Source organism: Leptosomus discolor, unplaced genomic scaffold (assembly GCF_034619465.1).
Source record: "Leptosomus discolor isolate bLepDis1 unplaced genomic scaffold, bLepDis1.hap2 HAP2_SCAFFOLD_162, whole genome shotgun sequence".
NCBI lineage: Eukaryota > Metazoa > Chordata > Aves > Leptosomiformes > Leptosomidae > Leptosomus > Leptosomus discolor.
In genome coordinates, this window is record NW_028237907.1 from 99389 (window position 1) to 126673 (window position 27285).

Sequence of the window (27285 nt, forward strand, 5' to 3'; positions counted from 1 at the left end):
GGCCCGGCGCCGCTCGCCCACCAGATCGCGCCCCGGAAAAGCCGGGGTGCCCCCCAGGAGAGCGCCGAGGCGGCCGGCCAGCTCCTGCAGGGGGGGTGGCTCCGTCGGGACCCACTGCTCCCCCTCACTTTGGGGTGCCTCGGGGTGACTCGGCAGCACCGGCGGCGGCTCTGCAGGGTGGGGGTCACCCTCGGGGTCCCCCGGGAGGGGGGTTTCGCCGTGGGGGGCCGTATCCCGCGCGGGCCGGGGGCTCAGCAACCGCTCGACGTCGACCGACTTCACCTCGCGGTTGAACATGCCGCGGTGCTGGCACAGGCGGTTCTGGGTGATGACGACAGCTCTGGGGGCCAGGAGGGGGCTGGCGGCGGGGTGGCCCCCCCAGGGCAGCAGCAGCGGCCGCCTGCAGGGTGGGGGTCCGGCCCCCCGCCGCCCCCCGCCGGGGATCTTCCCGCCGAATTTGGCTGTGTCGCGCTCCCGCTTGGTTTTCCAGCGCTTGACGCGGCCAGGGCCAGGGCCGGTGGGGCGAGGGTGCCCCCGCAGGTGGGGGTGCCCCCCATCCCTGAAGGCCCCTCTGCTGCCGTGGTGGCTCATGGCACTGGCTGCCAGCTGGCAAAAGACCAAAAAAAAGGGTCTTTTCAAGCAAAGGGTGGGTGGAGGCGGGAGAAGGGCCCAGCAGGCCCCGCGGGAGGAGGTTTTGGGGCACCCTGTTGATGAGGGCCTCGCTGAAGGGCCCCCGTTTCCCCTCCCAGGACCCCCCCGGTATCCCCAGCACCCCCATTTCCCCCCTCAAACCCCACCAGGCCCCCCCACTTCCCCCTCAGGCCCCCCTCAATATTCCCAGGGTGCCCCCAAGGACACCCTTCTCCCCCTCAGGACCCACCGATACTCCCAAGTCCCCCTCAAGCACTCCCTATCAGACCCCCTCGGTACCCCTGTTTCCCCCTCCACTTCCCCCCAGCACGCCCAGGACCCCCTCAAGGGCCCCCGTTTCCCCTTCGGATGCCCCCAGGACCCCTGTTTTCCCCAAGGAACCCTCGGTCCCCCCCCCAAGACCCCCCTCCAGTGTGCCCGGGACACCCGTTTCCCCCTCAGTGCCCCCCTCAGTACCCCCAGCCCCCTCCAAGGGCCCCCATTTCCCCCCTCGGACCCCCCCCAGGACCGCCCCGGTATCCCCAGAGCCCTCGTTCCCCCTCCAGGACCCCCCAGTGCCCTCCCAGTATGCCCAGTGCCCCCCTGCTCCCGCTGGTGCCCCCCACCCACCGGCCACCGCTGCCAACGGCCGCTCAGGCCCCGCCCCTCTCGCCGGCGGGTGGGCGGGGCCTGCGGGCGGCGCGCGCGGCGGCGCCTCGCGCCTCGGCCGCTAGGGAGCGGCCGCTGGCGCGCGCGAGCCCAAGGGGAAAGAGGGGTGGGGGGGTGGGGAAGAGCGTCCGCTTTTCCCGCGCTGCCCGCCGATTGGCCCGCCAGCTCGAGACGCCCGCCGCTGATTGGCTGGGGGCGCGGGCGGCGGGAAGGGCTCGCGCAGTCGCAGAGGGGACCTGAGGTGAGCAGCGGGGCGTGGGGCTGAGGGAGCCCAGGGAGCCCGGGGATGAGGGGGACCCGGGAATGAGGGGACTGGGAGCCCAGGGGGAACTGGGAATGAGGGGACCGGGGATGAGGGGACTGGGAGCCCAGGGGGACCCGGGAACGAGGGGACCGGGAGCTGAGGGGGACTCGGGAATGAGGGGACCGGGAGCCCAGGGAGCCTGGGGATGAGGGGGACCCGGGAATGAGGGGACTGGGAGCCCAGGGGGAACTGGGAATGAGGGGACCGGGGATGAGGGGACTGGGAGCCCAGGGGGACCCGGGAATGAGGGGACCGGGAGCTGAGGGGGACCCGGGAATGAGGGGACCGGGAGCTGAGGGGGACCTGGCAATGAGGAGACCGGGAGCGCACAGAACCCCGGGGCTGATGGGACACCATGAGCCCCCAGGGACCCGGGGCTGAGGGGTCCGTCACCCCACAAGCACCCAGGGCTGAGGGGTCCATCGTGCAGCCCAGCCCCTGCACCGCAGACACCTGGTGAAACCCAGGGAAAGGTGAGGAGCCGCGGTGGGAGGGAGGCTCCTCTGTGCGGGATGAGGACGGAGGGCGGGGAGACGCTGACGTGCCCCCCCAAAGGACACCCCACCTGCGCCGGGAGGGGACAGCAGCCCCCGCCACCCCGCAGCAGGAGCCCCCCCGGGTGCTGTGCCGCAGCCCGTGGGCAGGAAGCGCCGGTGGCTTCGCGCTCGCTGCCTTTTCTCAGCGCCGATGCCATGCAGAGCCGGGCAGCTCGTTAGCTTTATTGGGGCGGGGCGTGCCCAGCGAGCCTCATGCTCTAACGAAGCGAAGCCTCGAGGGGGGTGCGGGGCATGGGGGGGCACGGGGGTCCAGCAGGACCCTCAGGGCTTCTCCAGCTGGGCGTCGTCGGCGTGGAGGCTGCCCACGTCCTGGTAGGTGGGCTGCAGCCCCCGTGAGATGTCCTCGTACATGGAGCACTCATCCAGGTTCAGCCCCTGGGGAGGGGGGAGATGCGGTTGGGGGGGTGGGGGTGCATTGGAGGGGGGTGGGTGCTGCGCCGGTGGGCGCAGGGGCCTCACCTCATAGAGGTTCTCCTCCTCGCAGGCGCTCTTCTTCATCTGCAGCAGCCGCTCGTTGGCCCACCGCTTCTGCAGGGGCAGCGTTAGGGAGGGCAGCTGCACCCCGAGACCCCCCACCCCCCACCCCCCCCAGACCCCCCCACATGCCCTCCTCACCCTGAAGAGGAGGAAGAGGCTGGGCCCCACAGCGCAGAGCAGCAGCAGGATGCCCTCAGCCGTGATGATCCGGTTCTTGGTGGACTCTTTCAGGTTGAGGAAGGGCACGGCCATGGGGTCTGCTGCCGGCAGGAGGGGGCGGGGGGTCAGCCCTGACCCTCCAACCCCACCCCCCCCCCCGCTGCGTCCCCCCAGCACTCACCGCGCACCTGCAGGAAGGTGCCGCAGGACTGCCCAGCGGCCGGGCCGGCCTCCACCCGGCAGTAGTAGAGGCCGGTGTCGTTGTGCGTCAGGTGGAGGAAGGTGAGGGTGACACGACCTTCCTCCTCCTCCCGCCGCAGCTGCCGCCCGGGCTCCCCGTCCTCGACGGCGGCGCGGGAGTGGCTGCAGTTGCGGTGGGGGCACACCTGGTACCAGGTCACCCGCGCCTTGGCGGGGGCCTGGAACCGGCACTCCAGGCTGAGGTGGTCGCCCACGGTGGCAGTGCGGGACGTGGGGCCGGGCTCCACCATCACCGGGCCGGCGTTGCAGCCGCCTGCCGCCGCCGCGGTGATGTTGCTCACCACGGTCAGGGGGCTGCGGGACAGCTGGGGGGGCGCTGGCGGCACCATGCACTTGCCGTCCGGGCACACCGTGGTAGGCTCCTGGCAGAGATACCCTGCGAACGACGACGGGGGGTCACTGCGGCCCCCCAAGCCCTCTCGCCCGGCCCCGCCCCAACACCCCCAGCTCGGGGCCAGTTTCGGTTCCTCCGCCGGGCGCTGTTGACAGGAAGTGCTGGGACGGGCGACGGGCTGTTCCGGGGTGCCTCAGTGGGGGGCGGGGGGGGGGTGTGCAGCTTTTTGGGGTGCTGCGCCCACCCGCCGCCAGCTGGCCGCCCTTTGGGGGGTCACCGCTGCTGCGGGCCGCATGAGGGGCCGGTGCAGTTCCCCCCCGTTAGAGGTGCAAGGTGGCAGCACCCCGGGACCCCCCTCCATGTGCACCCGTACCCCAAGACCCCCATGCCGCCACAGCCCCGCGCCCCCTCCCCACCAGCCCCTACCTGGGAGGAGGCAGAGGAGGAGCGGGAGCGGGGCGCCCCGTTTTGGGGGAGCGCCCGCCATGCTGCCACCGTCACCGGGCCCTGCCGCAGGAGATGCGCCCCGGTGCCCCGCGCCCGTCCTCCGGGGGGCTGCGGCGGGCGGGGCAGGGCGGGCCCCACCCCAGCATCACCCCTCGGCCCGCCCCAGAGAAGGGGGCTGTGGGGGCAGGGCAGGGGGCCCAGGGGGCTGGGGTGTCAGGTGTTGGAGGGTCTCAGGGGCCCAGGGTTTCGCAGTCCTGGGGGCCCAGAGGTCTGGGGGTTTGAGGGTCTGGGGGATTTCATGGTCCCAGGGGTCGCTGGGGCCCAGGGATCTGGGGTTTGAGGATCTGGGGATCCCAGGGGTCCAGGAGTCTTGGGAGTCTGAAGGTCCTGGGGTGTGAGGGGCCCAGGGATCCTGAGGGTCTGAAGGTCCCGGGGTCCCAGCAGTCTTGGGGGTCTGAAGGTCTGGGGGTTTGAGGGTCCGGGGATCGCAGGGGTCCCAGGGTCTTGAGGGTCTGAAGGTCTGGGGATTTGTGGGTCCGAGGATCCTGGGGTCCTGAGGGTCTGAAGGCCCCAGTGGTCTTGAGAGTCTGAAGGTCTGGGGGTTTGAAGATCCGAGGATCCCGGGGGTCCAGGGGTCCCAGGGTCCGAGGAATCCCGTGGTCTGGGGATCCCGGGTGTCTCGGGGGCCCCGGGATTTGAAAAGCTCTTCGGGGTCACAGGATCCCGGGGTCTTGCGGGGGCGAGGGTCCCGGGGGTCCCGCGGTCCCGGGGGGTGCGCGGCCCCGGGCGGGGCGGCGCAGGGGCGGCCGCGGCCTCGCTCCTCCCGCAGGAAGCGCCGGGAAGGGGCGGGCGGAGGGACCCGCCCGTGACGGGACGCGGGTTCCTGCTCCCGCGGCGCGGCCCGGCCCGGCACGGACCCGGTACGGCCCGATACAGCCCGGTACGGACCCGGCCCGATACATCCCGGCACAGCGCGGCCCGGCCGGTGAGTCCCCCGCGGCGGATGGCGGGGGGGGGCCGCTTCCTGCCGGGCCGCCGCGGCGCCGGGGGGGGGGGAGACACAGGGGACACGCGTGGGGCCGGGGGCAGCGCCGGGGGGGGGGGGGCGGGGGGTGCGGCTCTGCCACGCCCGGCAGGCCGGGGGGGTCGGGACGGGCCTGTCTCCCCTTCTAAATCGCGCCCCCGGCGGCGGGGGGGAGCGAGAAGCGGGGACACCCGCTGCCCCCCACGGGCCGGGCTGGAGGTCGGCCAACGGGGCCAGGGCGGCGGGGCCGCCGCCAGCCGGGCCACGGGGCTGTGGGGCAGAGGTGAGGGGGTGGGGGGGCTGTGGAGCAAGGGGGGGGGGGGGGGGGCTGTGGGGCAGAGGTCAGGGGCAAGGGGGGGGCTGTGGGGCAGGGGTGGGGGGGTAGGAGAAGTCTGGGGGGGGCTGTGGGGCAGGGGTGGGGCCTGTGGGGCAGGAGTGAGGGCCGTGGGGGTCTGTGGGGCAGGGCTGAGGGCCGCGAGGGGACAGGAGCGGGGGGGTCCCGTCCGCCGTGTGTCGCCGCCGCGCCGCGGGGCAGGGTGGCGCAGGGGCCGTGGCGCAGCCCCACGGCGGCGGGGGGGGGGGTGGGGGGGCCGGGGGCCGGTGCCGCCGCGCTGCGCATCACTTCCTGCAGGAAGCCCCGCTCGCTCCGTCAATAACCCGGGGGCCGACGCTTTGTTTTACAGCCCGGGGAGACGCCTTTCCGCCCGGGGGGGGGGCACCCCGAAGAGATCCGATCCCTGCCGCTGCCCCCCCCGCCGCTGCACCCCCCCCCAACTCCTGGGGGGCCGCCCCCCCGTGCTCGGCGGGGCCCGTGGGGGGGGGGTTGCCACATTTCCTGCCCCACCGAGAGCGTTTCGACAGCTCGGAAACAGGTAGCGGGGAGGGGGGGGTTGTTGGTGGTTTTGGGGAGCAGTGCTGGATCACCCCCAGAGTGTGCCCCCCACACACACAAAGGGGCTGCCCCCCAAAGCACCGGCCGGCGGAGCAGGAGGGCACACGGGAGGGGGGGCTGGCACAGGCTCCCCCCCCCACCGCAGGGCTCTCAATGGGGCCCTTTGTGCGGCACAGAGCCCCTTTGAGAGCAGGCACCGCCCCCCCCCCCCCCCCCAGGCGGGGAGGGCGTCTCCGTCTGCACCCCCCAAACCTGCGCCCCGAGATCCCGCAACCTCATCTCAACCCTGACCCCTCCCGCCCCGCTCCTTGACGCCTTCTCTCCCCGCAGCTCTGAGAGGCAGGGGGGCCCCCCCCCGCACCCCGGGGGCAGCATGGAGCCGGAGGAGGCCTTCAACGGGGTGAGCGGTACCCCTCGCCCTGCTGCCGCGGCCCGGGGGGAGGACACACCCGGAGCCCCCCCCGAGGGGCCGATCTCTCTGGGGAGGGCCCCGCTGCCTGCCTCACGTCCCCCCCCGCCTGCCCTACGTCCCCCCGTCTCTCCCCAGAGCCCATCGGCGGGCGCTCGCAGTGCCGGCGGCTCGGCTGTGGCCATCATCGGCGCCGAGGACGAGGACTTTGAGAACGACATCGAGCCGGTGAGCTGGCAGCTTGGGGGGCGCCGGGCCACCCCATGGGGGCTTGGGGGGTCCCCGCAGCCTCACCCGTGACACCTCCCCCACCCCCGCAGAACCCCGACGACCAGAGCAGCCTGTTCCAGAGCCTGGAGCTGGTGCGGCAGCACCCGGCCTACCTGATGGCCTTCCTGCAGCACGTCGTGCTCCAGTTCGACTCCTGTCCCGTGGTGAGCATGGCCGGGGGGGGACACCACAGCGAGGTGGGGGGGTCACCGTGGTGGGGGAGCACCCCTGGGGGGTGGGTGGCCGCACCCCCGCCTCCCCCTCGTGTAACCGCTTCTCTCTGTTCCCCCCCTCCCCGCTGGCAGGGGCTGGAGTTGAGGTAAAACACTATCGGGGGGGGGGGGGAGGTTTGGGGGTTGGGGCGGGGGGGAAGGTGGAGGGGGTTGGGGGGGCAGGGGGGGGTCGCCCTGCCTTCACCCCTGCCTGCGCTCCCCCCCCTGGCCCCCAGCTCTGCTACCTGCACGTGGACATGCTGCGCAGGATGAACCCCAAGGAGGGCAAGAAGCAGTTCCTGGAGTTCTGCCACATGTTCCTGGACAAGGCCGGGGTGAGTGGGCCCACCCCGCAGCCCCCCCCCCCCCCCACACCTCACGGGGGCCTCAGCGGAGGGGTCACCCCCCATCCTCAAACTCCCCCCCCCTCGCAGCTGCTGCGGGTGCCCGTCCCTCACCAGGTGCAGTTCGAACTGGGTGAGTGAAACCCCACTGCTGGCAAGGGCTGGGAGTGTGGCTTCCCCGCCCTCAGCCCCCCCTCTTTTTGGGGCCCCCCCTCCTTTTGGGCCCCCCCCCCCACCCCCGGCACCCACCACCCCCCGCCGCACCCAGCTCCTCCGGAAGCCGGGGCGAGTGCTCAGGGCTGCGGTGTCGAGGGCGGAGGGGTGGGGGCGGGGGGTGTGGGGGGGTCCGTGGCTGTCCCCCCCTCCCCGGGCTGACGCCCCCCTCCCCGCCAGACCGGACGCGCCCCGAGCTGCTGCCGGACGAGGTTCAGCGGCGGTACCTGCAGGAGATCCAGGCCTTCCAGGAGCCCGAGATCGCCCGGCAGCTGGATGACTTCAGGTGGGGGGGTTCAGGCCCCCCGGAGGGGCCAAGGGGGGGGGCCCACCGGCTAACGGCCACCCCCCCGCCCCCTCTCCCCTCCTGGCAGGTCCAAGCGGCTGATGGGGATGACGCCGGGGGAGCAGGAGCTGACGGAGCTGGAGTCCTACCGCACCCGGGACCACAGCATCCGGGAGGCCAAGGAGAAGCAGCTGGCGGAGGTGCTGCTGGCCCGCCTGGAGGAGATGCAGTGAGTGGGCCCCCCCTAGCCGCATAACCCCCCCCCCCCCCCCGGACCCGGGAAACCCCCCCACCGACCCGGCTAATCCCCGCCCGGAGCCTCGTCCCCGCTTTCCTTTGGACAGTCCCCTCCCTCCGCCACATCTGGCCGCCCTCCCCTGCCGGGCGCCGGTCCCAAACCGGAGCCAGCTGCGGCGGGGCTGAGGATCCCCCCCCTTTCCTTCCCAACCCCCCCCTTTTTTTTTCCTGGGTATTGCTCCTGATTGCATCAGCCCCGGCGCGGTATAAACCCCCCTGCCCGACCCCTCTGCCCCAGCCCAGTGCGTCCCAGTGTGTCCCAGCACACGCACGCATCTCCCCGCCGGATGGCACTGACACGCCGACATGGGGCTGGCCTGCCGGTGAGGGGCCGGGGAGGGGACCCCCGATGCTGCCGCCGCGGGGAGGGGCGGGGGCTGAGGCGTGATTTGGGGTGGCGGGGGGGGCTCCCGGACACCTGGTTCACACTCTGCTCCTTTCCCCAGCCTCACCATCTCTTCCGACGAGGAGAAAAGGTGAGGGAAGCGTTTCGGGGGGGGCTTGGGGGCTGCATGGGGGTCGGGGGGGGGGGCTCCTGACGGTGGTGGGACTGTAGACCCCCCTGGACACCCCCCCGAGCCCTCTCTCACCCCCGTCCCCCTCCTAGCTCCGCCATCTTCGGTGCTATCGTCACCTACATGAAGTACCTGGGGGTTAAAACCAAGTTGGGCGACGGCAAGAAATCCAAATCCAACTTCTTCCGCAAAAAGGTGAGACCCCCGGGGGCGGGACGGGACCCCCCCCGGTTCCCTCTGAACCCCCCAGTTCCCGCTGACCCCCCCCCCACCTCCCGCAGATTTCGGGGAAGAAGGCGGACGAGCTGCAGGCCAAGTCGCGGAAGGGCTTCAGCCTGCCGGGGGCGGCCCTCTGGGGCCGGGACGCCCACAGTGAGTGGGGGGCTGCGGGGGGGTCCTTCCCGACAGCCTCACACACCCCCCCCCCAGCCCATTTCTCCCCCGTTGCAAGCCGGGGGGGGGCTCAGCCCAGCACCCTCCCCTCCCCGTTTTCTCTCTTGCAGACGCCGATTTCAGGCAAAGCAAAGGCCCTGAGAGCGAAGGTACCTCCCAGCCTGGGACCTCTCAGCCCCTCACCCACCCCTCACCCGAGAGCTGCCCCCCCGGCCCAGGCTGACACCCACCCCGCATGCCGACACCCAGTCCCCCACCCCTGGGGTCCTCGGCGGGGGGGGGGGTGGGAAAGGGGGCAGGCAGGGGGGGGCTGGGCTCAGAGGAGGTATTGGGGACGGGGGCTGAGGGGATTTTACCGCCCCCCGCCTCCCCCCCCCCCGCAGCCGACAAGGTGCCGCATCCTGAGAGGAAGGGCCCCAAGGCTGCCGAGAGGACAGACGGGGGGGCTGCGCGGCCCAGAGGGGGGGCATCCGGGACCCCTGACCCCCCCAGTGTGGCCGTCACCATCAACCCCCCACCTGGGGAGGGCGCCGAGGGTGATGCAGGTGAGGCGGGGGGGGGGGGGGGGGCGTGGGTTTGGGATGGGGGGGGGTCCTCAGTGTTCTTCTCGCTCATCCCCCCCCACCCCATAGGCTCAGACCCCCCAGGCTCCTTGGAGCTGGGAGACCCCCCCCCTCGAGGCCTCTGCCCCCCAGAGCCCCCCGCCGGTGAGCAGCACCCTACGGAGGAGGGGGCCGAGAATGAGAGGTGAGATGCCACTCCTCCCCCCCCCGTTTCTGCTGGGGGGGGCACCCCGCTTCAGCGAGTGACCCCCCAAATTAGCACACACACACACCCCCCCCCCCCGGGAGAAGGGGGGCACAGGGGCCCTCTCATGCGTGTGCTCCCCCCCCTCACACCCAGCTTGGCTGCTGCCCCCCACCCCCCCTAACTAACCCGCTCTCTCTCCCCAGAAGGCGGATCAGGTTGGTGCCCCCCCCCGGCCCCTCCTTGCATGCCTGAGGGGCGCGACGGTGCCGGGGGGGGGCCTTAGAGCCACCCGCCGACTCAGCTAAGTACTGGGCACCCCCGGCCCCCTCCCTCCCCCCAGGGCCTCCCCCCCGAGCTGATGCATGGCTCTGCGCCCCCCCTGAATCAGACGCATGGCCCCCCCAAAAGATCTCACGCCGTTTCTCTCCCCCCCTCCACCTGTGCATGCCCCCCTCCCGTGCTCTCTGTGCTGCCCGTGTCCGTCGCGTGTCCGTCGCGTGTCCGTCTGCATGTCTGTCCGTCGCATGTCCGTCCGCCCGCCCCCCTCGGCTTCGGGGTGCCCCCCCGCGCCCCCCCCGCCCCGCAGGCTGCCGGGGAAGCTGGGCCGCTCGGAGAGCCTGCGGGTGTCGGAGCGGAGGCGCTCCCAGCGCGGCGGCGGCGGCGGCTCGGCCAAGGGCAAGCGGCAGCCGCGCTCCCGCAGCGACGTCGACCTGCGCGCCGCCTGCCCGGAGGAGGGGGCCGCCACCCCCGACCCCCGCCGCCGACCCACGTAGGTGGCGGGGCGCCCGGCAGCCCCCACCTCCTAGTCCTGCGACCCACCCTAGGGGGGGTGGGGGGCGCCCCAGGATCACCACCCGGCGGGGTTTGGCGCGGGAGCGAGGGGGTTGCCTTGGGGTGGCTGGCACTGAAGCCCACCGGGGGTGGCTGCTCCCGGCGCGCTGAAGCCCACCCCCCCCTATCGCTCCTTTTCCCCCCCTCTGTGTCCCCGCAGCCTGGAGCCGGGGGGGCCGGGGGGGGGCGAGCCCCCGCAGTCCTTTCTGCCTCCCCAGTCTGAGGAGACTGAGCCGCGCGTTGCGGAGCTGGAGCTGGAGCCGCCAGCCTGGCGGCAGCTCGCCGCCCCCGACGCACTCCTCAGGCTGAAGAAGAGCGAAGTCAAGCGGCAAGAAGTCATCAACGGTGAGACCTCCCCCTTCCCCAACCGACCCCCCCCGAGCCGGTTCCCCCCCTGACCCCCCCGGGCCCCCCCAGAGCTGTTCCTGACGGAGCACGCCCACGTGCGGATGCTGCGCGTCCTGCTGGAGCTCTTCTACCAGCCCATGCTGCGGGAGGCCTTCTTCGACGAGCAGGAGCTCTCCAACATCTTCCCCAGCCTGGAGGACCTGGTGGAGGTGCACAGTGAGTCGGGGGGGGGGCCGGGGGGGGTCGGTTTGGGGGGGAGAGGGGTCGGGGGGTCCGAGCCCCGCCCTGCCCCAGCCGTCTTCCTCGACAGCCTGAAGAAGCTGCGGGAGGAGAGTGGCTACATCATCGCCGAGATCGGGGACGTCCTGCTGGCGCGGGTGAGCGCGTGGCGGGGGCCCAAGGGGGCGCGGGGGGGTCCGTGGGGGTCTGCAGGGGCGGTGAGTGGGAACCGGGGGCACGCGGGGGTGGGTTTAGGCGAGGGTACGGAGCGAGCGTGGGGGTCGGGTGCGGGGTGAGCGTGTGGGGGGTACTGAGGTGTGCAGGGCACGTGTGTGCGTGCAGGGCAAGCGGGCAGGGTACGTGTAAGCGTGTGGGGGTATGTGTAAGCATGTAGGACATGTGTAACTGCAAGTTAAGCGTGTGGGCTACGTGTAAGCATGTGGGGTAAGCGTGGGGCTACGTGCAAGTGTGCATGGTAAGCGTGTGGGCTACATGTAAGTGTGCAGGGTAAGCGTGGGGGCTACGTGTAAGCACGTGGTCTGAGCGTGTGGGCTCCGCGTAAGCGCACAGCGGGGTAGGTGCAGGCGCACAGGGGGCCTGTGTCAGCGTGGCGGGCCCCCCCAGTTCGAGGGCACGGAGGGCAGCTGGTTCCAGAAGATCTCGGCGCGGTTCTGCAGCCGCCAGTCCTTCGCCCTCGAGCAGCTCAAGGCCAAGCAGCGCAAGGACGCCCGCTTCAGCCAGTTCATCCAGGTACTCTCGAGCGTGCCCCCCCCCACACCCCCCCACACCCCGCGGGGGGTCCCCCAGCGCGCCCCCCCACCCCAGCACCCTGCCCTCGCCCCCCCCAGGAGGCGGAGAGCCAGCCCCGCTGCCGCCGGCTGCAGCTGAAGGACATCATCCCCACCGAGATGCAGCGCCTCACCAAGTACCCGCTGCTGCTCCACAACATCACCAAGTGCACTGGTGAGAGGGGCTGCGGGGAGGGGGCCGTGCCGCGCCCCCAGACCCCCCTGAAACCCCCCGTCCCTCCCTCCATCCGTCCCTGTGTCCCCCCCCTGCAGAGGCGGCGGGCGAGCGGGCCAAGGTGGAGCAGGCGGCTGAGTGCTGCCGCCAGATCCTCAACCACGTCAACCAGGAGGTGCGGGACATGGAGAACCTCATGGTAAGGGGTCGCCCCGTGTCCCCTGCGTGTCCCCCCCGTGCTCCCAGTGTCCCCTCACCCCCCCTTCCCCCCCCCCCCCCCCGTGCAGAAGCTGAAGGACTACCAGCGGCGCCTGGACCTCTCCAACCTGAAGCAGAGCATGGACCCGCTGCTGAGCGAGTTCAAGGTGAGGTGAGGGGGGGCTGCTGCGGGGTTCAAGGGGAGCTCCCGCTCCCTTAACCCCCCCTGACCTCCCCCGAACCCCCCAGAACACGGACATCACCAAGAGGAACCTGGTGCACGAGGGGCCGCTGACCTGGCGCGTCACCCGGGACAAAGCCGTGGGTGAGTGATGCGGGGGGGTGACTGTGGGTAGCGGGGGTGTAGTGGGGCGCCCTGCTGACACACCCTCCCCCCCGCGGGGTTTTGGGGTGCGTCCCCCCTCTCCCCACAGACGTGCATGTGCTGCTGCTGGACGACCTGCTGGTGCTGCTGCAGGCGGCAGGAGGAGCGGCTGGTGCTGCGGTGCCACAGCCGCACCATCACCCCCGCGCCCGACGGCAAGCAGATGCTGAGCCCCATCATCAAGCTCAGCTCCGCCATGACCCGCGAGGTCGCCACAGGTGGGGGGGTGTCTGGTTTTGGGGGTGCGGGGGCTGGTTCTCGGGGCACCGGGGCCAGTTTGGAGCACGGGGCGTCTGCGTGGGCAAGGGGCTGGAACTGGTCGCTGTGGGGCAGAGCGGAGTAGGGGGGGGCCTCGGGTCACCCCAAAACGCTCTCCCCCCACCCTGACACCCCCCTTTTGCTGCCCCCCCCCCCCCAGACCACAAGGCTTTTTACGTCATCATCAGCTGGGAGAACGGGGCGCAGATCTACGAGCTGGTGGCGCAGACGGTCTCAGAGAGGAAGAAGTGAGTGGGGAGGGGGGCTCAGGGGGCTCGGGGTTTTTTGGGGGGGCTCGAGGGGGTGGGGGATTCTGTGGGGCTGGCAGTATTCTGGGGAGTGCTCACCCCCCCCTCTCCCCTCCCAGCTGGTGTGCCATGATCAGCGAGACAGCCGGCTCCCTCAAGCTGCCGGGGTCCCACCGGCAAAGACCTCGCGGGGAGGGGGGGCAGAGCCCCCACAGCCCCATCTAGTGAGTGTGGGGGGGGCGCTTTTGGGGGGGGGGGGGCGTCGAGTTCTCTGCTGAGCCCCCCCCCCCCCTTCTTGCCCCAGCGGTTACCGGGAGCCCCTGCTGAGCAGCTCGGAGAATGGGGGGTCCCTGAAGGAGCCGCTGCCCCTGGACGGTGAGCGGAGGGTCCGGGGGGCAGGGGGCGCAGCCCTGCGTGTGGCGGGGGCGCGGGGGGGGAGGTCTGACGGGCCCCCCCTCCCCTCCCCAGAGCGTGAGAAGGACGGGGCAGTGGAGGGCACCGAGTCTGCGGGGAGCCCGGAGAAGAGGGAGGCGGAGCGGGCGCTGGCCGAGCTGCTGGCCCGGAGCGGGACCCCCCCGGGCGGGCGGGGAGGGGGGCCTGGCCGCCGCCGCCCTGCGCAGAGGTGAGAGCAGACCCCAGACCCGGACCCTGCCCTGCAGCACACTGCTGTGCCCCGAGACCCGGACCTGGATAAATCCAAACTGACTCCAGATCCCAAACCCAGACCCCAAATCCAAACCCAGACCCAAACCTGGACCCCAAATCCGAACCTAGACCCCACACTCAGACCCCAAACCTGGACCCCAGACCCTGCCCTAAACCACGCTGCTGTGCCCCCAGACCCCAAACCCAGACCCCAAATACAAACTGACCCCAGACCCCAAATCCAAGCCTAGACCCAAACCTAGACCCAAATCCAAACCTAGACCCCACACTCAGACCCCAAACCTGGACCCCAGACCCCAAAACTCTGCCCCAAACCTGGACCCCAAATCCAGACCCAAATCCAAACCCAGACCCGCGCCCTGCTGCTGTGCCCCCAGCCCCCAAGCTCTGCACCCCCTCCCCACAGCCGCCCCCTCACCCTTCTCCTTCGCCCCCTCCCCAGTGTCGGTGCTGAAGCAGCTTCTGCCGGGGCCGACGCTGGTGGCAGGGGGTGACGGGGCCACCTCCCCCCCCGAGGACGCCTGGGGGGGCCCCGGCCCGGCCCCCCCCGAGGAGGAGCGGCGGGACGCGGGCGACGGGGCCGAGAGCGAGGGCGAGGGCCGGGGGCAGCGCCCCGAGGGGGGGCCGCAGGTACGGGGGGGGGCGATGCAGGGTTGGGGGGACATCGGGGTTTAACCCACCCCCTCACTCTCTCTGTCCCCTCCCAGGGGGCACCCCCAACGGCCCCCTGCTCCCCGCAGTGGGGGTCCCGGCTGCCCGAGGTGGGGGGGGGCCGGGACCCCCCTGGCGCTCCCCCCGCAGCAGGCGGCCTGGCTGGGGGACGAGCTGCAGGGCCTGGAGGAGACGCTGCAGGGGCTGAAGGTGAGGGGCGTGGGGGGCGTGTTCCCCCGCAAGGGGTGTGGGTCTGGGCCCCCCCCTGACGGGTGCGGGTCTGGCCCCCCAGGAGATGGAGGAGCATTACTGGGAGCTCCAGCAGTTCCTGGCCAAGCGCAGCTCCACCGGCTGCCTCTTCACATGAGGGCAGGTAAGGGGGTGCCGTGGGGCTGGGGGTGCTGTGGGGCAAATGCTGCAGGGCAGGGGGTGCAATGGGGTGAGTTCTGGGGGTGCTGTGGGCTGGGGGCGCTTGTAGGGCCTGTGCCGTGGGGCTGGGGGTGCCGTGGGGTGGGCTGCAGCATGGGAGGGGGGGAAAGGGGGCTGCCTTGTGCGGGGGGGGCGCGCCTCGCCGTGGGGCGGGCGGGGGAGGGAAGGGGGGGCGCACCTCGGGCTCGCTGACCCGTCTCCATCTCTGCCCCCCTAGGCCCCCCCCCCCGGCGGATTCGGGGCACCTCTCACCCCCGCGCCGTGGGGCAGCAACGCGGGGCCGTACCCTGGTGCCCCCCCCCGGTACCGTTTCGGGGGGGCCCCCGTCGCCCCCTCCCGCCCCCCCCCCCCCCCCCGCGCTCTTTGTTGGGTTTTCTACATTCGCTGGATTTATATATGGGACTGCAGCGGGGGGGGGGGGGCAAAGACGGGGCTGTGGGGGCCCCCCGCGCTGTGGGGCTGGTCGGGGCTTTTTTAACCTTTGTACAGAAAATGGGGGGGGGAACAAACTGCAGGGACCCCCGCCCCCCCCCCCCCCGCTGCTGGGAGCAGGCGCTGGGGGGGGCAACCCCCGCCCCTTCCGCAGAGCCCGGGGGGGGGGGGGGGGGGGGGGGGGGGGGGGGCGGTGCCTTGGGTTGAAAACCAAAGAATCTGGGAAAATGCCAAATAAACTGTCGTTGCTTCTGTCCCCGTCGGTCCTTTCTGGCGGGGGGGGCGGTGTGTGTGTGTCCCCCATGCCCGGGGTCGTGTGTCCCGCCCCCATGCCCGGGTGTCCCCCCCCAGGCGGAGGCGAGGCCGAGCGAGGTGACTTTATTGCTTGAGCAGCCGCCGGGGGCGGGGGGAGTCGGGGGGGGGCGGGCTGCGGAGGGCGTATTTTACACGAGGGGGGGGGTCGCGGGGGGGGGGGGGGCTCGTTCCTCCATCACAACGACGCACAAGCGGGGGGGGCACAGACCGTATTGCACTTCCAGTGGCGGGGGGGGGGGGTTAAAAAAGGGGGAGGGCCGCGGCTCTGCCCCCCCCCCCCCCGGTGTGTGGGGATTGGGGGGGGGTGTTAGACACACACACCCCCCCCGGATCCTGGCGGGGGGGTCAGGGGCGGCGGCGGGGCGGGGGGGGGGGGCTGCCGGCCTCCTCCGCCGAGCTGCCCCCCCCGCCCCCCCCGCCGCCGCCGCCGCCGCCGCCGTCCGTTACCTCCAGCTCCGAGTCGGATCCCGGTTCCGGTGCGGGGGGGGCGGCGGCGCGGGGGGGGGCGGCGGCGGCGGGGGGGGCAGCGGCGGGTAGAAGGGGGGGCGGGTAGAGCGCGGCGGGCAGGTACGGCCCCCACCCCCACGGGTACTCGGGCACCGGCGGGCCGCCCCAGCCCCCCCAGCGGCGCCTTCGCGTACCCCGGGAGACCTGCGGGGGCGGGGGGGGTGTGAGACCGGGGCTGCAGCCGCCATCACCCCCCCCCCTGTGTGTGGGTACCCCCCCCCGTGTGTCGTTCCCCCCCCGCCGCTCACCGGGGCCCAGGAAGGGCACGGTCGCCTCCAGCCGCAGCTTCTCGCTCTCCGGTTGCCGCTGGAAGAGCGGGGGGGGGGCGCCCGGGGGGGTCGGCGGGGCGGGGGGACGCAGAAGAGCGACTGCAGCGTCTGCGGGGGGCGGGGAGTCAGCGGGGAGACACCCCCCCCTTTCCCCTCCCTCCTTTTCCCCTTCACCCCCTCCCCGTCCCCCCCCCCGCACCTCGGGGGTGAGGGGGCCGGTGTCGGGGCCGGTGCCCCCCCCCGGGGGGGCAGGGGGCGGGGGCCAGCAGCAGCGGCCCCCCCGCGGCGGGCAGCTCCAGCAGGGGGGCAGTTGACCAGCAGCACTTTGCTGAAGTTGAACTTGTAGGTGAAGCGTTTGCCCTTGGTCTTGTGCAGGATCCGCTTGTTGTAGTAGTACCTGGGGGGGGGTCGTCAGCGCCGCCCCCGGGACCCCCCCGGTGCGCCCGGGACACATACACCCCCCCACCCCCCCCGCTGCGCCCGGGACCTCCCCAGTGCTTCCGCAGGACCTCACGGTGCCTCCGCAGCACCCCCCGGTGCCCCCCCGGCTTCCCCCCAGGCCCCGCCGTCCGGTGCCTGCGCAGGACACACACCCACCCCCCGCAGTGCCTCCCCGGGGGCTCCCCCCACGGTGTGTCGTGTCTCCCCCCCACAGTGCTCCGCAGGACCCGCCAGTGCCCCCCCAGTGCCCCCAGTTCTCCCCAGTACCCCCAAGCATCCCCAGTACTCCCAGCATCCCCAGTGCCCCGCAGTGCTCCCCAGTGCCCGCAGTTCTCCCAGGGTTGGTCGGGGGGTGCGTGTGGTGCCAGGCGTGTCATGGGGGTCCCGGGGTGCGGGTGCCGGGGGGTCCCGGGGGCGCCGCCCCCCCACCTGAGGGCGCGGCTGAGCTTGTCGTAGTTCATGTGGGGCTTGCACTTGCGGACCCCCCAGAGCCGCGCCACCTCGTCGGGGTCCTTGATGACGAACTCGCCGTAGTCGCCCTGCCAGGCGATCACCTCCGGTACTGCTCCTGCCGCAGCAGCTCCAGGATGAAGTGCCAGAGCTGGATCTGCCGCGAGCCCGGGCTCGACTCCGGCTTGTACGCCCAGTCCGGGAAGGCGAAGCCTGCGGGGGGGCACGGGGGACCCTGTGGGGGGCTGGAGACCTGGAGCCGCCGCTATGGGGCGGGACTGGGGGGGCTGGAGACCCGGGTGTGCTGCTATGGGGTGGGGTTTGGGGGGCTGGGGACCCGGGTGTGCTGCTATGGGGTGGGACTGGGGGGGCTGGAGACCCGGGTGTGCTGCTATGGGTGGGATTGGGGGGGCTGGAGACCCAGGTGTGCTGCTATGGGGTGGGATTGGGGGGCTGGGGACCTGGGTGTGCTGCTATGGGGTGGGGTTGGGGGGGCTGGGGACCTGGGTACGCCCAGTCCGGAAGGCGAAGCCTGCGGGGACACGCCGTGGGGTGGGGGGCTGGGGGGCTCGGTGCCACACAGCACCGTGGGGTGGGATTTGGGGGTCAGATATGTGAGTTCCATGCTATAGGGTGGAATTTGGGGGCTGGAGACCTGGGTGTGCTGCTATGGGGTGGGATTGGGGGGGCTGGAGACCTGGGGGGGCTGCTATGGGGTGGGACTGGGGGGGCTGGGGACCTGGGTGTGCTGCTATGGGGTGGGGTTGGGGGGCTGGAGACCTGGGGGGGGCTGCTATGGGGTGGGATTGGGGGGTCAGACGTGTGAGTTCTGTGCTATAGAGTGGGATTTGGGGGGCTGGAGATCTGGATCTGCTGATGTAGGGGTGGGACTGGGGGGGCTGGAGACCTGGGTACGCCCAGTCCGGGAAGGCGAAGCCTGCGGGGACACGCCGCGGACGTGGGAAGCGGGGGGCACCGAGGTGACCGGGACGGCACCCCCGGGGGGGGACGGTGACACTGAGGTGACCAGGACAGTGTCCCTACGGGGCCCGGTGACCCCGACGTGCCCGGACAACGTCCCCCTGGGTCCCGGTGACAGCGGGGTGGCCCCAGCCGAGGTCCCCGTGTGCCCCCGCTCCCCACCGCCGGCCGTGCCCCACAGGGGGGCGCTGCGCTGTGCGGGGAACAGGGGTCGGGTGCCGCGCGGGGGGGACATGGGGGTGCAGCGGGGGGTCCCCGAGGGTGCCTGTCCCCCCGCCCGGGGGGTACCTGGGGTCCAGAGCGCCGGCACCGGGGAGGTGAGGAGCAGGTCGGAGACGCAGCTGCAGTCCATGGCGGGGGTCACACCTGCGGGGGGCACGGCGGGTTGGGGGGGGTCTGGGGGTGCAGGGGGTATTTGGGGGGGTATTTGGGGGGGTATTTGGGGGTGCAGGGATGGGGCACGGGGGGATTTGGAGGTGTAGGGAGGATTTGGGGGTGCAGGGAGGATTCGGGGTGCCAGGACGTGGCGCAGGGGAGCATTTCGGGCCCAGGAGGATCCCCTTCCCCCCCCCGCCCCCCCTCCCCCCCCCCCAGCCCCCCCGTTCCCCCCCCCCCCCCGCCCCCCCCGCGCCCCCGGCAGCGGCTCGTTTCCTTGTTAGTTTTCATTCGGTCTCGGCGCTTTCAACTCGGCGGCGGCTCCGCTAACGAGCAGCGCTGGAATTGCGGCCCGCGGCCACCCGCCCGCCGCGGCCCCGCACCCGCACCCCTGTGCACACCCCCCCTATACACACAGCCTCTATACATGCACCCCTATACACAGCCCCTGTGCACACCCCCTATACACACCCCCCCCATACACACAGCCCCTATATGCACATCCCCTATACGCACAGCCCCTATACACACAACCCCTGTGCACACCCCCTATACACACACACCCCTATACACACAGACTCTGCACACACATCCCCTGCACACCCATCCCCTATACACACATCCCCTATACACACAGCCCCTGTACGCACATCCCCTATACGCACAGCCCCTATACACACAGGCCCTATACACACCGCCCCAGTACGCATAATCCCCTGCACACACACACACACACCCTCCACCCTTGCACATGTGTACGTGCCCCTTACACACACCCCCATCCCTTTGGCACTCGCGCCCCTCCCTTACACGTGCACACACCCCTCTCACACGCATTTCATACACGCACAGCCCTTGCACACGCGTACACCTCCCTGACACCCAAACCTGCCCCTCGCACATACGCTCCCATACCTGCCACACACACCCCCCCTTACACACACCCTCTCCTTGCACACGTGCCCAGGCACATGAGCAGAGCCCTCAGACATGCACCATGCACGCCCCTACATGCACAGTACACACCTTACACACACCTTACACGTGCTCCTTGCACGCTCCGCAGAAGCCCTCGCATGGACAGTCACGCGCACCCTGTGTCCCTGCAGCACATCCCCTGCACACGCAACACCCTGCGCACACCCGCACCCCTGCGCCTACCCACACGTGTGCCCCAACACGCTCCCGTCCCTTATGGGCACACCTGCACGTGTGTCTCTGCATGCCCAGACCCTTCACATACACCCCCATACCCTCAGAGCCTTCACATACACCCCTATACTGTCAGACTCTTCACGTACACCCCTATACATGCAACCCCTGCACGTACACCCCTGTATGCACAAGCCCTGCACATCCATCCCCTATACCCTCCGCCCTGCACGTACACCCCTATACATTCAGATCCTTCACGAACATTCCTATAAGCTTGAGCCCTGCACACACCCCCCTGATACTCTCAGTCCTGGCACGTACGTCCCCTATACCCTCCGATCCTTTACATACACTCCTATAAGCTCACCCCTTTACGTACGCCCCTATACCCTCACCCCCTGCACGTATACCCCCATACTCTCACCCCCTTTCTGTACATCCCCTATACCTCTGATTCTTCACGCACATCCCTATACCCTTACCCCCTTTCTCTACATCCCCTATACCTTCCGATCCTTCACGCACACCCCCATACCCTCACCCCCTCTCTGTACATCCCCTATACATTCACGCCCCGCATGCACACCCCCATACCCTCACCCCCTCTCTGTACAACCCCTATACCCTCACGCCCTTTCTGTACAACCCCTATACCCTCCAATCTTTCACACACACCCTTATACCCTCACCCCCTCTCTGTACATCCCCTATACCCTCGCCCCCCGCACCCACACCCCTATACCCTCACCCCCGGCACGCACACCCTCCATACACTCACCCCCTTCACGCACACCCCGATACTCTCAGTCCCGGCACGTACATCCCCTATACCCTCCGAGCCTTTGCACACACTGCTCTACACTCACCCCCTGCACGTACGGCCCCTATACGCTCCCCCCTTTACACACCCCCCTGGACCCTCACCCCCTTTCCGTGCATCCCCGGGACCCTCGCCCCCTGCACGCACGTCCCCTGGACCCCCCGGATCCTTTACACACCCCCCCGCACGCTCACCCCCTTCACACTCCCCCCCACCCCCTGCACATACAGCCCCACGCGCCCCCACCCCCCGGACACACTCGTAGGCCGCACGGGGACGGCGGGGGGGGGTGCGATTTGCCCTCCCCCCCCCTCCCTCCGCCCCTCCCCTCCCCCCCGGCCCGGCCCCCCCCCCCCCCCCCGGCCCTGCATTATTCATGGCCCCAATTAGCGCCCGGCCGGGGCCCGCCTGGGCTCGTTGTTTCATGACCCGCGGCGATGGGAGCGCGGCCCGGCCCCCCCCGGCCCCCCCCGGCCCCCCCCGGCCCGGCCCGGCCCGGCCCGGATCGATGCGGGGATCAATGGGGCCGCTTTGATCCGCCGGCCCCGGCAGGAGAACGGGGCGGGGGGGGGAAGGAGGGATGGGGGGCGGGGGAGACGGGAGGAGGGGGGGGGGGCGGACGACCCCCGCCGGTGCGGCCGGTGTGCCCCGGCGGGGGCGCGGGGGGGCCCCACGCGTGTGATCGACGTGCAACGCCGGGCACGGCCGCGCAACGCCGTGCGGTGCCAGGGACGGGCGCGCAGAATCCCGCAACGCTCGGCACAAGTGTGCAACGCCGGGCATGGGTGTGCAACGCCCTGCAGTGCCAGGGACGGGTGTGCATTGCCGGGCACGGGTGTGCAAAGTCCCGCCACGCTGCGGACGGGTGTGGGACGCCGCGCAGCGCCGGGCACGCGTGTGCACGCCCGTGAGCACGGGGCAGGGGGGGACCCGCCACCCCTATAGCGCCCGCAGCCCCGCGGCGCGTGTGCCCGCAGCCCGGCCGTGGGTGCACACGCGTCCCCATGCGTGGACGGGGCGGCCCCGTGGTGCGGCGGGCAGGGCTATACGGCCCCACCGTATAGCGACATACGGCCCCGAGCGGCCGGAGCTCTGCGGGGACGTGTCGCTGCTGGCACGAGGGGTCCATACGGCCTTTCTATAGGGGACCGCAGCCTTACATACCGAACAGGGGGTCCGTACAGCGTGTCTACAGGGGAACAGAGCTGTATATACTGAACAGGGGGTCTGTACAGCGTGTCTATAGGGGAACGGATCTGTATGTACTGACCAGGGGGTTCGTACGGTGTGTCTATAAGGGAACGGAGCTGCATATGCTGAACAGGGGGTCTGTGCGGCGTGTCTATAGGGGAACGGAGCTGTATATACTGAACAGGGGGTCCTATAGGGGCACGCAGCCGCATGTAGCGGGCCGTGTGCTCTCCCACCCTCCGCAAACACAGCGACCGCTATAGGAGCAGTGCCCGCCTGCCGAGGGAGCAGCCCTATAGGGGTGCGCTTATATGGAGGTGGAGGGTGCAGGCGACCCCCCGCAGCAGCCATACGTCCCTCTGCGGCGGGCACCGGCCCTGCCCGAGCGCTGAACAAGCGGCACGAACGGCGCTGCCGCTATAGGGGCCGTCCCCTACAGCCGTTTGCAGAGGGATCGCGTCTATAGGTACTTCCGCAGCGACGCTGCGGGGAGCAGAGCGGCCGCACGGCGCTGGCGTCCCCCAGCCCCATAGGGGCGGCTGCAGCGGGAACGTCCCGTCCCCTACAGGGTCTGGGGCGGCGGCGGGGCACGGCGTTTTCCCGCAAAGGCGGCGCACGCACCGTCTATAGGCGTCTCTATAGGGCGGCCGCCGGGGTGCGCCGACATCGGGGGCCGCTCCTACGGCCGGCGGCGGGCGGGGGGCTCGTCCCTGCGGACCCTATAGAGCCCATGGGGACGGGGGCGAGTCCGCACGGACCATGCATAGGGGATGGTGACGGTGACGGGAGTGTGTCCATACGTACCGTGCAGCGGGGACGGTGGCAGCAGCGTGTCCGTGCATAGGGGACGGGGATGGTGACAGCAGCGTGTCCGTATGGACCGTATGAATCATGCATAGGGGACAGGGTGGACGTACAGAGCACACACAGGGAATGGGGGGGCCCTACGGACCATGCATAGGGGATGGCGGGACCGTATGGACTGTGCATCGGGGACGGGGATGGTGACAGCAGCTTGTCTGTATGGATCGTATAGACCCTGCATAGGGGGTGGGGGCACCGTACAGACCACACACAGGGGATGGGGGGACCCTATGGACCACACAGGGGACGGGGGGACCCTGTGGACCACGCACAAGGGACGGGGGCACCATCAGGACCGTGTATATGGTAGGGGGGGGCTGTATAGAACACGCACAGGGGATGGAGGGGACAGCAAGAACTGCGTATACGGTATGGGGGGGCCGCGCAGAGCACACATAGGGGATGGGGGGACCCTATAGACCGTGTATACGGTACGGGGGGCCGCACGGACCGCGCACCGGGGGCGGGGACGCAGCCGCCGGCGGCCGCCCGTCCACACGGCCCATCTATAGGGGACGGGGATGGGGGGGGGGGGGGGGGGGCGGGCAGCGGCCCCCATAGGTCCCCTGCGCCGCCAGGAGCGGGCCCGGGGGCTGCGGAGGGGGGGGTGTCCCGGTGCCGGCGGGTGGGGGGGTCCCCGGGGCCGCCACATCAAAGCGCCGCCGCCGCGGGGCGGATCCGGTCCCGCCGCGCCGCGATCGCGCGTGTCCGGGGGCTGTTTGCGATCGGCGGCTCCCGGGAGGGGGGGGGGGGGGGCGGGGGGGAGGGAGGCGGGGCCGCCGTAATTAGCCATTACCGGGTGATTAATGCGGCGGGGACAAGGCTGAGCGCGCACGAGGCGGGGTGGGGGGGGACACGATGTATGTGTATTTCCACACGCGTGTGCAAGGCGGGAATCCACGAGGCGGGAGGGGCCTCAGCGCTGCCCCCCCCCCCCCGGACCCCCTTTTTGGCAACGCCCCTCCTCGGTGTAATTAATCAAGGGCGCTAACGAAGCCAAATATTAATTGCTGAGGAGGGGGCGGCCAGGGGGTGGGTGCGTGCCCTTGCACACGTGCGTGCGGAGGCGGGCACACGTGTGTGACCGGACCCCACCCGCCTTCACACTGTTCACACGCATGTGCACAACATGTGGTGACGCCGGGACGGGACAGGACGGGGGGGGCGCGCGACATGTGTGACCCCTGACCCCCGGGTCCGTACATGCCCGTGGGGCCCGCGGCCGCCATGGCCCCTTTGCCGGGTCCCGGGGGTCCCCCGGACACGCGCCGGCGAGTTCCCGGCTGCTCCGCGGTGCCGCCGCCGGCCCCGGCGCCATCGGCTCCATCTTTCTTCATTTGGAGCCACTTGAGGCCCGACGCCACTTTGGTTTAAGCGCTCGGCGTGTGCAGCCCGGCGGGGGGGGGGGGGGGGACGACGGGGACACACGCACACACACACCCCCCCCCCACGGGGGGGACCTGCGCCCTTCGTTGTGCCCGGGCGGGGGGTGAAGGGTGGGGAGGGGGGTGGTGGTGCAAGGGTGAGCGGCACGGAGGCACGGTGCCGGTGTAAAGCCGAAGCACTGGTGCAAAGCCACGGTGGTGCAAAGGCAAGGAACCAGGGCGAAGAGAAGACGCCGGTGCAACTCTGAGGCGCTGGTGCAAAAGCAAGATGCCAGGGCAAGGCCAAGGTGCAGGTGTAAAGCCGAAGCACCAGTGTAAAGCCAAAACACCGGTGCAAAGCCAAAGCACCAGCGTGAAGCCACGAAACTGGAGCAAAGACAAGATGCCGGCTCGGTGCCGCGATGGCGGCACAAAGGCAAAGTGCCGGCACAAGGTCGAGGTGCTGACGCGAAGCCAAGATGCCGGCGCAAGGCCGAGGGGTCGGCGTAAAGCCGAAGCGCCGGTGTGGAGCTGCAGTGGCGGCGCAAAACCGAAGTGCCGGTGCCGGGCCAAGGCACCGGTGAGGAAAGCGAGATGCCGGTGTAAAGCTGAAGCGCCGGTGCGAAGCCACGGCATTGGTGCAAAGCCAAGCAACCGGTGCGAAGACAAGATGCCGGCATCAAACCGCGGTGCCGGCGCAGCGCCAAGATGCCGGTGCACCGGTGGGAGGGGGGGTGGGAAGCGGGGCACCGACTGCTTCGGGGTTCAGCTGCGGCGCGAGGTGGGGGGGCTCTGGCAGCGCCCCGGTGCCGGCTGTCGACACAGTGCCGATTTGGCACCGGAGGTGGAGGAGCTGGTGGTGGGGGTTGCCGGAGGTGCCTGCGGGTGCCGGAGGGTCCCGGTGGTGCCGGGGGGGCGTCGTGGAGGGTGACGCCGAAAGCCGGGCGCTAATTCCCAGCATCGATCAGGCGGGATGAGAGCAATAAATTATGGTGACAAGATGCAACTCTCGCGCCGATCGATCGGGCGCTGGGCGGCCGCGCACCGGCTCCGGCACCGGCACCACGGCCCCACACGTGTAGGGCGGCCGCGTGTCCCTCCCGCCCCAAAAGTGCTGGGCAAGGGGGGGGCGAAGTCTGGGGAGGAGGGGGTTATGGGGGTGCAGCCGGGCGCGTGCAAGGGTGTGCAGGGCATGCGTGCAAGGGAGCAGGCGTACCGGGGAACGCGGCGTGCGAGGGCGCGCGGGGCGAAGGCATGGGGGGGGCACGCGGGGCGCGTGTGCAAGGGCACGCAGGGCGCACGTGCGTGGGGGGGCACGCGGAGCGCACGGCTGCGGCCGCGTGAGGTGTGCGGAGCGCACGGGCGAGGGCACGCGGAGCACGTATGGCCAGGCGTGCAGAGCACACGTGCAAGGGTGTGCGGAGCACACGTGCCCAGGTGTGCAAAGCACGGGATTAAGGGTGCATGGAGCACGCTTGCACGGGCGTGCGGAGCACACGTGTGTGAACGTGTGGGGCGTGCTTGCAAGGACGAGCAGAGCACGGACGCGAGGGCGTGCAGAACGCATGTGCCCAGGCGTGCAGAGCACACGTGTACAGGTGTGCAGAGCACACGTGCAAGGGCGCACAGAGCGTGTGCGCCCAGGCATGCGACACGTGTGTGCAAACCTGCTGCTGGACAGGGAGCGCCGTGGGTGTGTAAGCCCGTGTGAGCACGCAGACAGACGTGTGCGAGCGCACGCGTGAGCTCACCCGGTGCCACCCCCCGCTCTGCTCTGCAATTCGGGGCACCCTGTCCCCCTGCCTGCCGCAGCACACCCCCCCCCCCCCCAGCGTGTCGGGCTCTGAGCCTCCTCCTGTGTTTTTGGTTCAAACCGGCTTATTTTGGGTCCGTGAGGAGGCCCAGCTGCTCCCATTCACCCCCCCACCCTCCCCAGTCTGCAGCACTGGTGGCACTGGTGGAGCTGGGGGATGCAGACCCGGCGGCGCAGGCGTCGCATGCTCGGTGTCGGGGGGGGGGGGGGAGAGCATGTGCACACGCGTGTGTCCCCCGCACGCGGCAGCACTGAGCCCCCCCCCCACTCTGCTCTGCACCCCGGTCACGCGTTGTGCCCTGCGCCGCATTGTGCAGCCCCCCGCACCCCCACTGTAGGGCTGGGGGGCTATGGGGGGGCTATGGGGGGGCTATGGGGCTATGGGGGCTATAGGGCTGTGGATCTATAGGGCTGGGGGGCTATGAGGCTGGGGGGCTATAGGGCTGGGGACTATAGGGTTATGGGGGCTATAGGGCTGGGGTCAGGGGGCCCGCAGGCCGTGTGGCCATGAGTCTGGGCTCTGTGGGGATGTGTGGGTTTTGGGGGGCGTCTATGAGGGTCTGTGCGGGTGTGCGGGGTGGGACCGGGGGGTTCTATGGGGTCAGGGGGTCGATAAGCATCTATAGGGTTGGGGGGAGCGTATGAGTTATGGGGTCTGTGGGTTCTGTAGGGGTGTATGTGGCAGGGGGATCTGTGGGGCCGGGGGGTCTATGGGGCCTGGGGGGGTCTGTAGGGGTCCCTGGGGCGGGGGTGCTCTATGGGGTCTCTGGGGTCCCCGGGGCCGGGGGTCCGCAGGGGCCGGGGCTGGGGGCTGCGGGCGGCCGCGGGCGCTGATGGATTCTCGCACTTGTCTCTTAATCTCCGGCGCGGATCGATTCGCTATTTCCCTTTGTTGCCAGAAACTTCGATCCTGGCCGGGGCCGGGGCCGGGAGCGGGGCCGGGAGCGGGGCCGGGAGCGGGGGGCGGCGGCGGCGGCGAACCCGGGAGGAGCCGCCCCGAGGCCGCGGCGATGGGCGCGGGGGCGCGGGGACCGGCCGGGCACACCCCCACACCCCCCCCCCAACCCCCCCCCCCACACCATCACCCCCCCCATCACCATCACCCCCCCACAGCCCCCCCCACCCCCCTCAACGCCTCCAGGAGAAACTTCGCAACTCACCGCGGGGCGGTCGCGCATCGGGGCCGGGGCCGGGGCCGCTCCGCGACGGCGGCGGCGGGGGACGGAGCTGCCGCCCGGGCCGGGGCCGGGGGGTCGGTGCCGGGGCTGGGGCGGGGAGGGGGGGGGTCAGGACCCGCCTAAAAGGTCCGTCGCATCCGCACCGGGAGGCGGGAGGGGGATGGAGGGAGCGGGACGGCGGGGATGGAGCAGCGGGGTCGGAGGGAGCGGGGATGCGGGGAGCGGGGATGGGGGGGACCGGGACAGCGGGGATGGAAGGAGCGGGGTCGGGGGGAGCGGGGACGGAGCGATCGGGGTCGGGGGGCAGAGGGGATGGAGCACGGGGGATGGAGGGACCGCGGGTGGAGGACCGGGACAGCGGGGATGGAGGGAGCGGGAAGCGAGACGGAGGGAGCGGGGATGCGGGGAGCGGGGATGCGGGGAGCGGGATGGAGCACGGGGATGGAAGGAGCTGGGATGGAGGGAGCAGGGTCGGGGGAGCGGGGATGGAG

General features: G+C 71.2%; 3 protein-coding genes across 3 annotated transcripts; 1 reads left to right on the forward strand and 2 right to left on the reverse strand.

Moving 5' to 3' along the window:
- Nucleotides 1-2408: 2408 nt before the first annotated feature.
- On the reverse strand, nucleotides 2409-3778 carry CD79A (CD79a molecule). Its single transcript, XM_086481375.1, has 6 exons — nucleotides 3765-3778; nucleotides 3636-3673; nucleotides 2978-3433; nucleotides 2776-2894; nucleotides 2620-2688; nucleotides 2409-2535 (listed from the first exon to the last, which is right to left on the reverse strand). Exons 1-6 carry the CDS (start codon nucleotides 3776-3778, stop codon nucleotides 2422-2424), a joined length of 810 nt encoding a protein of 269 aa, XP_086337501.1. The 3' UTR covers nucleotides 2409-2421.
- Nucleotides 3779-6127: 2349 nt separating this feature from the next.
- On the forward strand, nucleotides 6128-14891 carry ARHGEF1 (Rho guanine nucleotide exchange factor 1). Its single transcript, XM_086481376.1, is given in 33 exon segments — nucleotides 6128-6154; nucleotides 6210-6225; nucleotides 6345-6391; nucleotides 6484-6597; nucleotides 6882-6980; nucleotides 7080-7122; nucleotides 7383-7488; nucleotides 7577-7717; nucleotides 8232-8261; nucleotides 8393-8495; nucleotides 8582-8672; nucleotides 8804-8842; nucleotides 9077-9238; nucleotides 9326-9440; nucleotides 10030-10212; nucleotides 10435-10619; nucleotides 10692-10838; nucleotides 10917-10999; nucleotides 11466-11591; nucleotides 11690-11804; nucleotides 11903-12003; nucleotides 12092-12169; nucleotides 12252-12327; nucleotides 12437-12480; nucleotides 12482-12605; nucleotides 12806-12893; nucleotides 13013-13098; nucleotides 13173-13268; nucleotides 13362-13457; nucleotides 14002-14189; nucleotides 14361-14420; nucleotides 14503-14583; nucleotides 14857-14891. Coding segments are annotated over 32 exon segments (3084 nt in total). The 3' UTR covers nucleotides 14578-14583; nucleotides 14857-14891.
- A 138-nt stretch (nucleotides 14892-15029) lies between these two features.
- On the reverse strand, nucleotides 15030-18386 carry LOC147412438 (ETS domain-containing transcription factor ERF-like). The gene is given in 10 exon segments (XM_086481377.1): nucleotides 15030-15041; nucleotides 15979-16037; nucleotides 16142-16226; nucleotides 16229-16270; nucleotides 16362-16403; nucleotides 16405-16470; nucleotides 16472-16559; nucleotides 17033-17159; nucleotides 17162-17266; nucleotides 18323-18386. Coding segments are annotated over 10 exon segments (690 nt in total).
- Between the last annotated feature and the right edge of the window lie 8899 nt (nucleotides 18387-27285).

Bases quoted from the DNA above. Each gene is read 5' to 3' on its own strand.
- CD79A (XM_086481375.1), bottom strand. The intron at 2,895-2,977 runs GTGAGTGCTGGG...TGCCGGCAGCAG, and splicing joins CACCTTCCTGCAGGTGCGCG to ACCCCATGGCCGTGCCCTTC. The intron at 2,536-2,619 runs GTGAGGCCCCTG...CCCCCTCCCCAG, and splicing joins AGGAGGAGAACCTCTATGAG to GGGCTGAACCTGGATGAGTG.